The sequence below is a fragment of the Oreochromis aureus genome, linkage group 5 (genome assembly GCF_013358895.1).
Source record: "Oreochromis aureus strain Israel breed Guangdong linkage group 5, ZZ_aureus, whole genome shotgun sequence".
NCBI classification, from domain to species: Eukaryota; Metazoa; Chordata; class Actinopteri; order Cichliformes; family Cichlidae; genus Oreochromis; species Oreochromis aureus.
In genome coordinates, this window is record NC_052946.1 from 39,200,571 (window position 1) to 39,214,458 (window position 13,888).

The 13,888-nt window shown below is 39.2% G+C and overlaps 2 protein-coding genes across 2 annotated transcripts; one reads left to right on the forward strand and one right to left on the reverse strand.

Moving 5' to 3' along the window:
- The first annotated feature begins 4,343 nt into the window (after window positions 1–4,343).
- On the forward strand, window positions 4,344–7,937 carry LOC116314664. The gene is made up of 5 exons (XM_039612576.1): window positions 4,344–4,787; window positions 5,032–5,702; window positions 5,791–5,836; window positions 6,271–6,618; window positions 7,497–7,937. Exons 1-5 carry the CDS (start codon window positions 4,746–4,748, stop codon window positions 7,689–7,691), a joined length of 1,302 nt encoding a protein of 433 aa, XP_039468510.1. The 5' UTR covers window positions 4,344–4,745; the 3' UTR covers window positions 7,692–7,937.
- A 3,603-nt stretch (window positions 7,938–11,540) lies between these two features.
- LOC120440350 lies at window positions 11,541–13,270 on the reverse strand. The gene is made up of 6 exons (XM_039612683.1): window positions 13,197–13,270; window positions 12,626–12,771; window positions 12,294–12,525; window positions 12,125–12,200; window positions 11,766–12,043; window positions 11,541–11,630 (listed from the first exon to the last, which is right to left on the reverse strand). Exons 1-6 carry the CDS (start codon window positions 13,236–13,238, stop codon window positions 11,541–11,543), a joined length of 864 nt encoding a protein of 287 aa, XP_039468617.1. The 5' UTR covers window positions 13,239–13,270.
- Window positions 13,271–13,888: the final 618 nt, after the last annotated feature.

Sequence of the window (13,888 nt, forward strand, 5' to 3'; positions counted from 1 at the left end):
CAGATTTTGCAAGAAGAGAATTCTGCTGCAAAGGTGATACAAAGGCTTTTGAAATTATTTTTGTAAATATCTTAGAAATATGGTATCTAACCAGATACTTACTCTAGATGGCATTACCCCAGCCTCCAGTAACACTGTGAGGAACCTTTGTGTCGTTGTTGAGCCGGACTGCTTTCTTCCATCAGTGCAATATCTGTAAAATTAGAGCGTCCTGTCTCAGAGTGACACTCTGCTGCAATGCATTATTATCAGGAAATCCTAAAAACTCCCTGAAAAGCCTTCAGTTAATCCAAAATGCTGCAGCAAGAGTCCTGACAGGGACTAGAAAGAGAGAGCAGATTTCTCCTGTTTTGACTTCCCTTCATTGGCTTCCTGTTAAATCCTGAATTCAAAATCCTGCTCCTCACATACAAGGTCTTAAATAATCAGGCCCCATCTTATCTTAATGACCTTGTAGTACCATATCACCCTATTAGAGCACTTCGCTCTCACACTGCAGGCCTACTTGTTGTTCCTAGAGTATTTAAAAGTAGAATGGGAGGCAGAGCCTTCAGTTTTCAGGCCCCTCTTCTGTGGAACCAGCTTCCAGTTTGGATTCGGGAGACAGACAGTATCTCTACTTTCAAGATTAGGCTTCAAACTTTCCTTTTTGCTAAAGCATATAGTTAGGGCTGGACCAGGTGACCCTGAATCCTCCCTTAGTTATGCTGCAATAGACGTAGGCTGCCGGGGATTCCCATGATGCACTGGGTGTTTCTTCTTCAGCTACTATGTGTTTATGCATCACTTTCCATTTAATCATTAGTTATTATTAATCTCTGGCTCTCCTTCAAGCATGTCTTTATCTTGTCTTTCTCCCTTCACCCCTAACCCATCATAGCTGCTGACTGTCCCTCCCTGAGCCTGGTTCTGCTAAAGATTTCATTTTATTAAAAATGTATCTTTTCCTTCTTACTGTCACCAAGTGCTTGGCTCATAGGGTTTTTTTGATTGTTGGGGTTTTTATGTATTATTGTAGAGTCTTTACCTTACAATATAAAGCACCTTGAGGTGACTTTTGTTGTGATTTGGTGCCATATAAAATGAATTTAATTGAATAGAGTGTAAGAAGAAGATGCTTTCAGTCGATTGGATAAACATAAACTGGGAGCTGATGTGTCAGTGCTACAACCTCCTGTGGAGGACCTGGATATTGACAATGCTGGATGAAATTCACCAGAGCACTGCAGCTCTGAGATGAGCGATCATGATGGTGCAACAGTGGCGCATTTGTATTTTATCCTCCTGTTTTATTTATTAAAACATTACTATTATTGCTTTAAATCTTTTTATTGTTTCTTCTATTTGTACTTGTTGTGAAGCACTTTGATCAATGTTGGCTGTGCTTAAATGTGCTAAATAAATAAAATGACTTGTCTTGACTTGTGTACCTCCTTAGTCCCAAAAATCCTCACAAACCTGTTTCCAGTCTTCATCTGAGCTGAAGCTGGTTTAACTTCTTATAAGCTGAATCGTTTTAGACTTCCTCAGAGAAAGTATGCGTGCTTCTCCTGCTCTGAAATTTTGCCTTTTTTATGTTTGTCACTGTGGATCAACCCAGAATCAACAAGAAGGAAGAGGGCCGACTGCAGCCACGAGATTTGCCTCTGATTAGGTTTTATTTTCACTCTCTGGCATGTAGTAGAGCTGAAATGATCTTCAGGAATTATAAACCATAAAGCCTCGTGGCTGCTGTATGAATTGGCCCAAAGCTCTACTCTGAGAGTCACAGACACATTTTGGAAAAGGTTCATGATGGAGAAGTGGATGAGGTCTGAAGAGGTCACAGCTCTGGTAACACTCCGATTTAAAATGTCTTAAATGCACTGAGCAAGCGATGAAATCCTTTGATAAAAAACTTGATTGATTGTAAACAAAAATGAATCCCTGAATGACAGCGAACACATGCAGCTTTCCTCCAGCTCTGCTCTTCAGTCACATTCAGTCAGCATCATCCTTTCATGCCATCATCTGTGCTTTGAGCTCGAGGTCAGAAACCAAACATTTCACACAGAGTTTCATTCTTCATCTTTAAACAAAGGTTGGTCTTTTACACTGAACAGGAAATTTCATCCTTCTTTATTTCTACTCGCCCACCTTCATGACTCACCTTGTTTATATGGTTGCACATTCCTGAGTCACTGCAGGTTAATGACTAGTGCGTCCCACATGTTCACACAGATATGGCTCTGTTGTAAAAACTATAATCTCCTTTTTCTCCTCCACAGCCACAAAGGTCGGACAGTCCTACAGAAAATATAACTCCTATATCTGTATACTTTTTCCACTGTCACAGGTGCCACAGTTTTCTTTGATAACTGAAGATAATATGCTGTCAGTGCATGTGTGTATAATAATGCTGACACACAAAGCCATTAATCCACAGGCCGTCAGTTCTTGGACACATTTTCGTCAAACTGAGGTCATACAAAGTGAACATGAGAGTGGAACTGACAATCTTTTTTCCTTATTGACTTTGTAGCCTTTGTCATAAATGATTCCTGTATTTAATCCTGAGATAACACTCAGCAATAATAATAAAATACACACGTTCAGTAGCAATCCCAAAGTAATATTTTTACTATTAACTTTACAGTCAGTTAATCCTGTGGGGGCTTAGTAGATTCATAGTTCAACTCCTTCATCCTGAGTGAGTGGATGAAACTATCAGCCCACATATTCAGGTTCTCAGTAAACATTACATTACTGTCTGTAAAAAGACTTTAAACCTTATTTAAACCTTGTTTACACAAGGCGCAATCTGAAAAATCAGCTGGTATGAGGCCAAAGTGAGTCATAGTCTGTTCTTCAGAATCTAAGCCACGTCATTTCCCACCACATCCTATTAATTAAGATAGTGTTGGATTAGATTAGCTGTGTGCGCAGTGATTCATGAGTGGTTTATTGTGTTTTTGCTATTATGGACAGAAATGTGGACCTATTGCACGTTAATGTGTCCATGTTAAATAGAAGCAATATAACATTTTGGTTAAAACTGATCTATTCTGTTCATTTCTGGCTCTATGAGAGAGACGAGGATGGATGGAGGACGGTTAGTGAATGAGGAAGTGAGGAGCTTTATGAAAGAGGAAGTGAGGACCGCGAAGAAGATGAAGAGCAGAGAGACGGTTAGTCCAGATGACTAACTGTCTGATTATTCAACACAATCTCGGAGAGTGAGAAGATGTGTGAGGAACGGAGATTTCCAAGAACAAGGGTGATGGACACAGATGTAGTAATTACGGAGGGATAAAGCTGATGAGCCGTACCATGAAGATACAGGCGAGAGCTGTAGAAGGCAGGCTAAGAAGAGAGGTGATGATCAGTCAGCAGCTGTTTGGCTTCATGCCGAGAGAGAGCTCTGCAGATGTGATGTTTGCTTTGAGAGTGTTGATGGAGAAGAAGACCAGATGGAGCTTTACTGTGTGTTTGAGGATCAGAGAAAGCAGATGGTAAGAAAGGAGCTGTGATTCTGCAAGAAGAAGTCAGGAGTGACAGAGAAATGTGTGAGGGTGCAGAACATGTGTGAGGACGGAGAGAGAGTAGTGAGGTGTGCAGTAGGAATGACAGGTGGGTTCAAGGTGGGGGTGGGATTACATCAGGATCTGAGCTCCTTATTGTTTGCAGTGATGATGGACAGACTGACAGAGGAGGTCAGGCAGGAGTCTCTGTGGATTCTCATGTTTGCAGACGACACTGTGATCTGCAGTGAGAGTAGAGAGCAGGTGGAGGAGAGCCTGGAGAGGTGGAGGTGTGTGCTGGAGAGAAGAGGAATGGAAGTCAGTAGGCGTGAGACTGAATACATGTGTGTGAATGAGAGGGAGGCAGGTGTAACGGGGAAGGAACAGAGGCAGTGACTTTGAATACCAGGACACCGTTCTACTCAGCAAGGTGCAGATAACCAGGGTCTCTTTCTGTTATCTGGATTAATTTCACCTAAGATTGTTGATCAGGATAAGATGGCACACAAAGCTGGTTATCAGCTAAGTTGACCCAAAGTCTTTAAGTTTCTGAGCATGAGCGTGTTCATGTGAAAGAGGTGCCGTTCGAAACATCTGACCAATCACAGTCATCATAGCAACAGCAGCTGAATTTATATGGAGTTAAATCAGGGCCATAATGTTTGTTCAGTTAAAAAAAAATTTGAAATCGAAAATATGTAAACTGAAAGCAAAAGTCACATTTTAGAGTGAACTTTGAAAAAGAAAGAGTTGGATTTAAAATTTTCAGATTCAGATCTTTTAAATTAATGTACAAAAAAAATTCTTCAGGTTCGGATTTTTCTCTCAGCTTCAATTTTTTTTTCACTTTCAGATCTCTATTTTTCAGTTACAGACTTTTGGCCCTGTTTTGGCGTGGTGGGCGTGGCTACACACAGAGGGGCGGGGAATCATGAGTGACAGCAGACCGCTGCAGGCTCAAGATGGTCCATTTTTCATGTTGCCTTCAGGAAACCTGGGAATGAACATAATTTATCAAACACCTCCTGCACTGTATTATTTGATAATGTTTAGAAAACATGTCATGCATAACTGCTAAAACTCAGTTACTAAAGCTCTTTCAAGCAGTAATGTGTACAAATTACGCCGTAACTGATCAATTATGAGACGTTTTCCCAGCCACTAGAAGTGGTCATTTCCCATGCTCTCAAAGTAGCGCGCATTGTATCGGCTGGGGGCTGCTGTTAACTTGTCCCTCAGTGAACGATGGCGTCGTCTTCCAACAACACTGCTGGCGCGAACAATCAGGTGAGTGTTCAAGTTTGGAACAATTACACTGCAGTCTGTGAATACTACGAATTTAAGAAGTGGCTATTGTTACGGTTAATTTTTTTTTCTGTTTTTTTATTTTATAACGTTTTTTGCTGAAATGCTAGCTCAACAGAAACGCCTCGCTATCATTTTCGGCTGAAACTTACGTCCTAGTTGATCTGTAAGCTTGGAGAACAACAAAGTTAGTGAAGTAACGTAAAATTCTTTGTATTTAATTTAGGAGCAGCTAAAAAGAGAGATGCTTCAGCGACTACTGCATAAAGTTTCCCAGGTCATGCACAGACAACCCCTCGATGTGGACTATTTGCAGTTTGTTATCGACCATGAGATGGTCCTTTTAAGATCTTTGTCCGATCAGGTTGAGATCCCTCAAAGTATTTTAAACGCTCTGATAGAGCTGTCAACTGTGCTCAGTATGGAGGACGTCAATGAACAAACCCCCTCTCAGGTGTCAGTGTCAGAAGGAAAGCTGGGACGTCCAAATTACAATGTATCGCCTGTACAGCTCCAGATACTGACAGAAATGTTCTTATCAATCACCCAAATTGCAAAACTTCTTGGAATATCTGTGAGGACAGTGAAACGTCGTTTGCATGAATATGGCATTTCCATAAAGCAGTGCTACAGTACAACAAGTGATGAAGAGCTGGACAATTTAGTAAGCTCTATAAAGACAAGAACACCTCATGTTGGATACAGGATGATGAAAGGGATGCTTCAAGCCATGGGCCACCATGTACAGTGGAAGAGAGTGTACTCGTCGATGCACCGTGTGGACTCTGCTGGTATTTTCTCAAGAATGACAAGGCTGGGATTTGTGGTCCGAAGGACATATTCAGTGCAAGGTCCTCTTTACTTGATGCATATAGACACAAACCATAAACTAATAAGGTAGGATGAAGTCTGACAATACTGCTAAATACTGAATTATGTTTTATACCTGTTAATGCCCTAGTTGTTGTTTTTGTTGTTTTTACAGATTTGGCCTGGTGATATTCGGAGGGATAGATGGGTACTCAAGAAAGGTGATTTTCACTCTCAAAATTGAGCTGAATGAGATGTTAATTGAAAAGTGAAATACTTGTGTTTTGGTCTACCATAAAACTTACCATATACTGTAATATAGAGATCCTTCTGTAGAACAAAATGTTCCTAATCTGTCTATGTTTGTCAGTATTTGGTGACTATAAATGCTTGGTAAACTAATTCTTCAAGTTGCTAAAAGGATTTTTTTTTTTTTTTTTTTACCCTTTGCATTTGGGTGAATAGTTGATTACAAGTACTGCTACATCTCATGGCAGCTTGCTACCTTGGGAATTATGTAGCCTGCTTTTTTTTCTTGTACTTATAAATATAAAATAAATGTACCAAGCTACAATACCTGATAAACATGTTTCTATCTTTAATTATAGTAACTTGACTTGACCAAGTTTCCACTTAATGATATTTACATCTCTAGATCATGTACCTGGGTGCTGCTGCCAACAACAGAGCATCAACTGCACTTGCTTTCTTCTTGATGTTGAACAGAATAGAGCGCTTGTGGCGAGATGTGTGGATGGCTGTTTCAAGCGTGCACTATGAAACCCTTCACAACCTCGAGGATGAAGGCCTTCTGGATCCAACTGATGGTGTCCACATGTTTTGTGCCCAACATACATTTCTTCCACGTCTGCAGAGGGATCTGGATGTCTTTAGACAGGGTTGGGATAACCACCCTCTAAGGACAGAGAGGAATCTGTCCCCACAACAACTGTGGACACTGGGACTCCACCAGAATCCAGTTGATACTCCAGACACAGTGGAGGTACTAAAACAAATCTAAATTATACAATCCCTCTTTAATCAAGATTCAAAAAGTACACTTGGAGATGTTGAAAAAAACACGGTGTGCTGTCACTGCAGACTATCAGCTTTAAGTTGAGGGTATTTGCATCCAAATCAGTTAAAAGTTGTAGGAGTTACAACAGTCTGCATGTGTACCCCCACTTGTTAAGTTACCAAAAGTAATGAGACAGAACATTAATCATAACTGAAACTGGATCGCAGAGACTTCAGCAGATGTTGGGCTTCATACCTGCTGATGCTCTGTCAGTCAGCCTCTACTGCAACTGTCTTCACTTCCAGCTATTATTGAGGCATTTGCCCTTCAATTTTGTCTTCAGCAATGAAACACTGCTCCGTCAGATTCAGGTCAAGTGATTGACGTGGCCACTGCATAACATTCCACTTCTTTTAACTATTTTTTTTTTTCTGCAGAATGCTTTAAGTGATTGTCCATCTGGACCATCAAGTGCTGCCTCATGAGTTTCGAAGCATTTGGCTGAATATGAGCAGATATATTGCCCAAAACACTTCAAAATTTATCCTGCTGTTTTTGTCAGGAGTTGCTTCACTAAATACAAGAATATCACATCCCTGGCCATGGAACATCAGAAGCCAATTGTTCCATTACTTTTGGTCCCTTAAGTGGAAGGCACATATGAAAACAGTTCAAATACCTCTGCAGTTATAGCCAATCGTGTTAGTTCCATTTCAAATCCATTGCGTGGCATATATAGAGCCAAAAGTAGAATTCCCATGTTCCAATATTTATGGAGCTGACTGTTTGTCTAGAATTTCCCAACACTGTTTTTGAATTGTCATTTGAAATATCTTTTTTTTTTTTTTTTTAAATCATCACAGGAAATCGAGGATGCGTACTTGGATGTCAACTCTATTGGTGAGCTGGATGGGAGCAATCCTGGAGTAATTCTTCCATCTGTTGAATGTCCTCTATCTGAGGAGGACATGGCAAGACTAAGAGACACTGTCAATGTAACAAGGCCCTCTCAGTCACATGGCGAGACATTTATTTGGATGTACTTAACTTTGTACTAACTCACCGTTCCTAGGCGGCAACATTTTTATTTTGAATTTTCAACCCAGAGAAGGTTCATGAATAGCTCAGACTTTTATTTGATTTCATTTACACATACAAATGAACCTGCCAGGAAATGTTTATGTGAACACTCAAACATCACATTACAAACTACTTTTTTTTGTCTCTGGCACATTTTTCAACAGTGAACCTGTATGTTTTGTGTGCTTCATGCCACTCATTAAAGAACTCTGGCTGTCAATCTCCAACTTTGAAATGTGCTTCCTGAACATTAAATGGAAGGAGCAGCATTTTGAGTTACACCTCAAAACTATTGATAGACAATGCTATGCTTTACACATTGTTAAATTCCTGGCCAAGATGAAAAGCCTCCAGCAGAACCATTCTGAATTGACTATAGGACTTCATATGTTTCACAGGCAGGACAATGGTCTTAGCACAGGATGACACAACAGGATAGCAGATGCTGTGATTTCCAAAGTCAGCTTCACAATTGTGATTAAATTTTACCACCACAGCAAAGTCCTTCTTTTCTGAGGGGAGGAGAGGAACATGGCCTTGACCGGTGATCCATTGCAGAAACCTGGCAGGTGTGATAGATCTTGGGCCATCTTCGTCAGCTACATGTTCTTGACCTTCTGTTAGGATAAGAGTGAATTTTAAGACGTTTTGAAGAACCCTGGCCTTTTGGACAAAAAAAATATCTAAATATTTTAATTCGATAGAAGTGTAACTTTTGTCACAAAAACCTTAGAATATAATTTTGGAATGTGACAATTATAAACTAGACAAAAATAACCATTTACCTTCTGACTCATAAAGCAAGTCCTGAATGAAGTTAACCAGGTCCAGCTCAACCTGATGCTTGGAGGTTCCCTTCTCACTCAGCTGAGGGTGAATGGACGCCATGACAAACTCGGCATTAATCTATGATGATATTAGAAAGCAAAGCAACCCAACGGCTTGATTACTTCAGGGCTGCAGTATTCAGGCCCTAGAACTTTTCCACAGTTTGTCACATTATAGCCACAAACATGAATATATTTTATTGGAATTCAACATAAAAGACCAATAAAAAGTGGTAAACAATTGAGAATTGTAACAAAATTCATCCATGATTCCAAACATTTTTTACAAATAAATAACTGAAAAGTGTGGTGTGTGTAATTATTCAGCCCCTCAGTCAATACTTTTTAGAAACACCTTTTGCTGCAATTACAGCTCCCAGTCTTTTAGGGTATTTTCTACCAGCTTTGCACATTTACAGACTGACATTCTTGCTCATTCTTCTTTGCCAAACAGCTCCAGCTCAGTCAGATTAAATAGACAGCGTTTGTGAACAGCAGTTTTCAGATCTTGCCACAGATTCTGGATTGGATTTAGATCTGGACATTGACTGGGCCGTTCTAACACATGGAAATGTTTTGTTTTTCTATTGTTGCCCTGGCTTTACTGTATGTTTAGCAATCATCAGGAAATGTCTATGGGCAACTGACTACACTGAGACCACCAAGGGGCTGAATAATTACACACACCACACTTTTCAGTTATTTATTTGTAATAAATATTTGGCATCATGTATGATTTTGTTCCACTTCTCTAATGTACACCACTTTGTGTAGGTGTTTCATTTAGAGTTGAAATAAAATAGATTCATATTTGTGTCTGTAATGTAACAAAATGTGTAAATGTATGTAATACATACATGTAAAACTGAAAATACGTTTGTACTCACTTTCACATCTCCCCAAGGACGAAAGAGGCTGGCAGATTTCTGGGTATTGCTTAATCAGCAGGTGGAGGCCATACAGCTGCAAACCCTCCTTGAGTTGTTCCAACATTGGCTGCAATCTAAGCACAGCATGGAGTGTAATGGCTCTGTGGGTACAAAAAGAGATTAAACAACATCTTCAGATGCTATTTTTCTCACATTCATAGAAAAATGAAAACATGTCACAACATACCGGACAATCGGTTCCTTGTTTTGAACCGAGATGGCTCCAGTGAATCCACAGTTTAAAATCTCATCAGTAAGGCCCTGAAGTGACTGCTCAGTTGAAGATTCCACCTAAAAGTAATTTAACAGATGAAATTATATAGCTGCAATGTGTACTAAGGCAATATTTTTACTAGTTATACAGCACCTGGTCAATCAGTAACCGCAACTGTGAATCTGCCACTGTATTTTTATCCAGCTGTGTTGGGTTGATCTGCCCATTGCAGAGGTAACTGTAAGCCCACTGGCTGAAAAATGTAGGGGCAGGACCTCCTTGTGCCAAACTGACGACCAGAATCTCACCAACAGTCCTATTTATACAAACAGCATGAGTGTATTGCTTATAGTATAAAACATGACAGTTTTCCTTTCTTTAAAATAAACATGCCTGAAGAGTCCACTGTCAAAGTCAGTAAGGGAATAGCGTGGACTTTTTGGTGTGGTGGTTCTTCAAAGAAACGAGTCTCGATTCGGCGACCATTTCTATTGAGAGAAGAAAGTTATGAATTATCCGATGTAAAACATTCATTTAGAGCTGGGTGAAATAAGATTTTTTTCATATCACAGTATTTTTTTCATTTGAGGCAATACTGATATATATATCATAATGTGTCTCACTGATTTTGAAGGCTTAACATGACAGATGTACTGAAGCAACATCATACATCTGTTCCAGATATGTAAAATTCCATTCAAAATGAAAATAGTGATTCAAAAAGATGCCCTGCGATGGACTGGCGACCCATCCAGGTTGTACCCGCCTCTCGCCCTGTGACCGCTGGAGATAGGCACCAGCACTCCCCCGCGACCCCACAAGGGATAAGCGGCCAAGAAAATGGATGGATGGATGATTCAAAAATAAATCATAGTATACAGAAAGGTGTACTTGAGACAATAATATTGACACCTTTATCAACACCAAACCAGTAAGCTCATAACATAACATAGTCACATCACAGCCATGCTATGGTTAAAAAAGACTATTTTCCTTGTGTTACCGGTGTTTTGGTTTTCGACCTTGGTTTTCTCATTTTGGTTTTCGCCAAGAACTTTCATATCAGTCCATCCCAAATTATAAACATGATTGATGTATAGTTTAGTAAAGGAGAAATATAGTCATATTTACAACACAACTGGAGCAGAGTTCACTTAGAAGATAAAATGTATATTACAGAAGTATAAAATTTAGGGATTGGTCATTTCTTCAACATAAATAATACGAATGGAAAAGTAATTGATCTCTTTAAGTTCACCTGTGAGAAATTCTTTTCAGAAGAAGGGCACCAGTGTCGATTCCTGCTTCCCCAAAGAAGGACACCTTCAACATGGCAGTGGGTGAATTTTTTTTTGGCGTTGCCACTGCAGAAGGCCTCTCCAGAATGTTTGTTCTTGAAATAAGGATGCTGAACTGCTTCTCCACATCAACTCTTTGACAAATCGCATCCAACACATCGTCGACACTAAAAAATCAATAAATGAAAGAATAAACACTCTTTATTCAGTTCAGAGTATTAATAGTCATCTGTGTGTGATGTTTTTACCTTTTCATATGGTCCTCTTCTACTATGTTCTCCTCAATTTCATCCACGTCTATTACATTTTTGCTTCTAATAAAAATAAAGAAAAAGTTGTTGTTTAAATGGGAAATTCTCAAGATGTTATATCCTATATGTAATTTTAAAAGCCCTGCTTTTGAACTACCTTTCTCCGCATGTGCTTGCATGGATTTCAAGGAAAAAGGTGCAAATTTCAAGTTACAGATAGGACACTGAAGTTTCTAAAACAGAAATGAGAGTTAAAATATTGAATAGAGTTCGATTGTAGTTATGTTAATGGTCTATACTCATTTCTATTAAGATATTACTTCTTCATCCAATTCCTCTGTGTCGGTGTGCTCTTCAGAAGGCTGCACGGACACTATTTGGACCTCGGTTTGACATGCCTATCATAATTAATAGACATATAACATTGCTGATTAAGATAAAAAAACAAGTGGGTCAATTTTTTTTTTATTGACATTTCAATGCAATGCAATTTCATTAAAATAAATGCATATATTGTTCTAAGATGTATGTACCTCTGTGTCTTCAGCTGAAGACCCAGACTCTGTGCACTCCTGCACATGAAGAGCCAAAATATGCAATGGCAGACTTACTTTGCATGTTTGGCATTGTGCTTTGGGCATATTTTTAAATTCAACTGCATCAGGAGGTAATGGAGTAAGGTCAAATTCTTGCTGTAAAGGTACTATATACAGCAAGTTTTTCCCATTTCCTGTCATACTGCGTATTAGGGTCCCTGTGTAACCTTCAGAATCAGGAGGGACCAGTGTCAGTTTCCTTTTACCCTGACCACCTGAAAAAAGTAGAGCCCAGATCTAGTTCACATAGGTGCAAATTATGTGACTATCATGTAATAAACATTTGTTACCCCTACCTGTAGCCTTGTAGAGCAACCATCCTCCAGTCAGACCCTGCATTTTAGGATATTCACTTTGAAGAAGTCCAAATAACTGCAGAAGAAGATCAATATTGTGATGCCTGCAGACTTGATGATCTTTACAGAGACATATAAGTCTGAAAATCTATATATTTATTCCTTTAACCTCTTCATGGTTCATGTCCCTGGACATTGTGAGATGTCTTTTACCCAGTCCTGCCTGTGCAAGCTGAAATTCCTCAGAGGAGGTAGGTGTTGTTACTGCATTACAGTTCAGCAAGTACACATAGAAACTGAAAGGCTTCCATGCTTTAAAAGGTGGTGTCACAGGGATCCTTGGATTATGCATCTTTCGTTTTCCAAGAAAACTTTTTTTTCCAAAGAAACCAGGGAAAGATCTGAACGGAATTAGAAAAATACATGAAAATGACAGCACAGTTATAACACACCAAAAGGTTAAAACTTTTAAATAATTCATTTTCATATTTAATTTAAAACCTTGCCATCTCTTGATCTACAGAGGGAGGTCCCTGTTCCTGCCTTACTCCCTGTGCTGCCTGGTGCTGTCCCTGAGAAAGATTCTGAGTGAGCACAGTAATAAGATTCTGTGCAGCGGCTTCCACTGTAGAATTGTAGTTCACATTCTAAAAAACACATATATTAAAAAAAATAATAGGTAAAACATAACAGAAATTATGAAATATGTTAAACATAGGGATGCACCGATACCGGTATCGGCCTCGATACCAGATTTTCTAAAGTACTCGTTAAAACTCCCCGATACCATGGTTTGAGAAAGAAGACTGCATCCTAAGCCCGATTAGTTATGGAGTCTTTTAAAATGTTTTCCATATTTTTTTGGGGAAGGATCAAATTGTTAATATTACTTTACCTTTCGAAGTAAGTTTCAGCCGAAAATGATAGCGAGGCGTTTCTGTTGAGCTAGCATTTCAGCAAAAAACGTTATAAAATAAAAAAACAGAAAAAAAATTAACCGTAACAATAGCCACTTCTTAAATTCGTAGTATTCACAGACTGCAGTGTAATTGTTCCAAACTTGAACACTCACCTGATTGTTCGCGCCAGCAGTGTTGTTGGAAGACGACGCCATCGTTCACTGAGGGACAAGTTAACAGCAGCCCCAGCCGATACAATGCGCGCTACTTTGAGAGCATGGGAAATGACCACTTCTAGTGGCTGGGAAAACGTCTCATAATTGATCAGTTACGGCGTAATTTGTACACATTACTGCTTGAAAGAGCTTTAGTAACTGAGTTTTAGCAGTTATGCATGACATGTTTTCTAAACATTATCAAATAATACAGTGCAGGAGGTGTTTGATAAATTATGTTCATTCCCAGGTTTCCTGAAGGCAACATGAAAAATGGACCATCTTGAGCCTGCAGCGGTCTGCTGTCACTCATGATTCCCCGCCCCTCTGTGTGTAGCCACGCCCACCACGCCAAAACAGGGCCAAAAGTCTGTAACTGAAAAATAGAGATCTGAAAGTGAAAAAATTGAAGCTGAGAGAAAAATCCGAACCTGAAGAATTTTTTTTGAAAGTGAAAAAAAAAAAATTGAAGCTGAGAGAAAATCCGAACCTGAAGAATTTTTTTTTGTACATTAATTTAAAAGATCTGAATCTGAAAATTTTAAATCCAACTCTTTCTTTTTCAAAGTTCACTCTAAAAATCTGACTTTTGCTTTCAGTTTACATATTTTCGATTTCAATTTTTTTTTTAACTGAACAAACATTATGGC

Coding starts and splice junctions, on each gene's coding strand:
- LOC120440350 (XM_039612683.1), bottom strand. CDS start 13,238: ATGGCGTCGTCTTCCAACAACACTGCTGGCGCGAACAATCAG. Junction 12,772..13,196: donor CTGCTGGCGCGAACAATCAG/GTGAGTGTTCAA, acceptor TGTGTTTTTTAG/AATGTGAACTACAATTCTAC. Junction 12,201..12,293: donor GGGACATGAACCATGAAGAG/GTTAAAGGAATA, acceptor CTTCTTCTGCAG/TTATTTGGACTTCTTCAAAG.
- LOC116314664 (XM_039612576.1), top strand. CDS start 4,746: ATGGCGTCGTCTTCCAACAACACTGCTGGCGCGAACAATCAG. Junction 4,788..5,031: donor CTGCTGGCGCGAACAATCAG/GTGAGTGTTCAA, acceptor TATTTAATTTAG/GAGCAGCTAAAAAGAGAGAT. Junction 6,619..7,496: donor ATACTCCAGACACAGTGGAG/GTACTAAAACAA, acceptor AAATCATCACAG/GAAATCGAGGATGCGTACTT.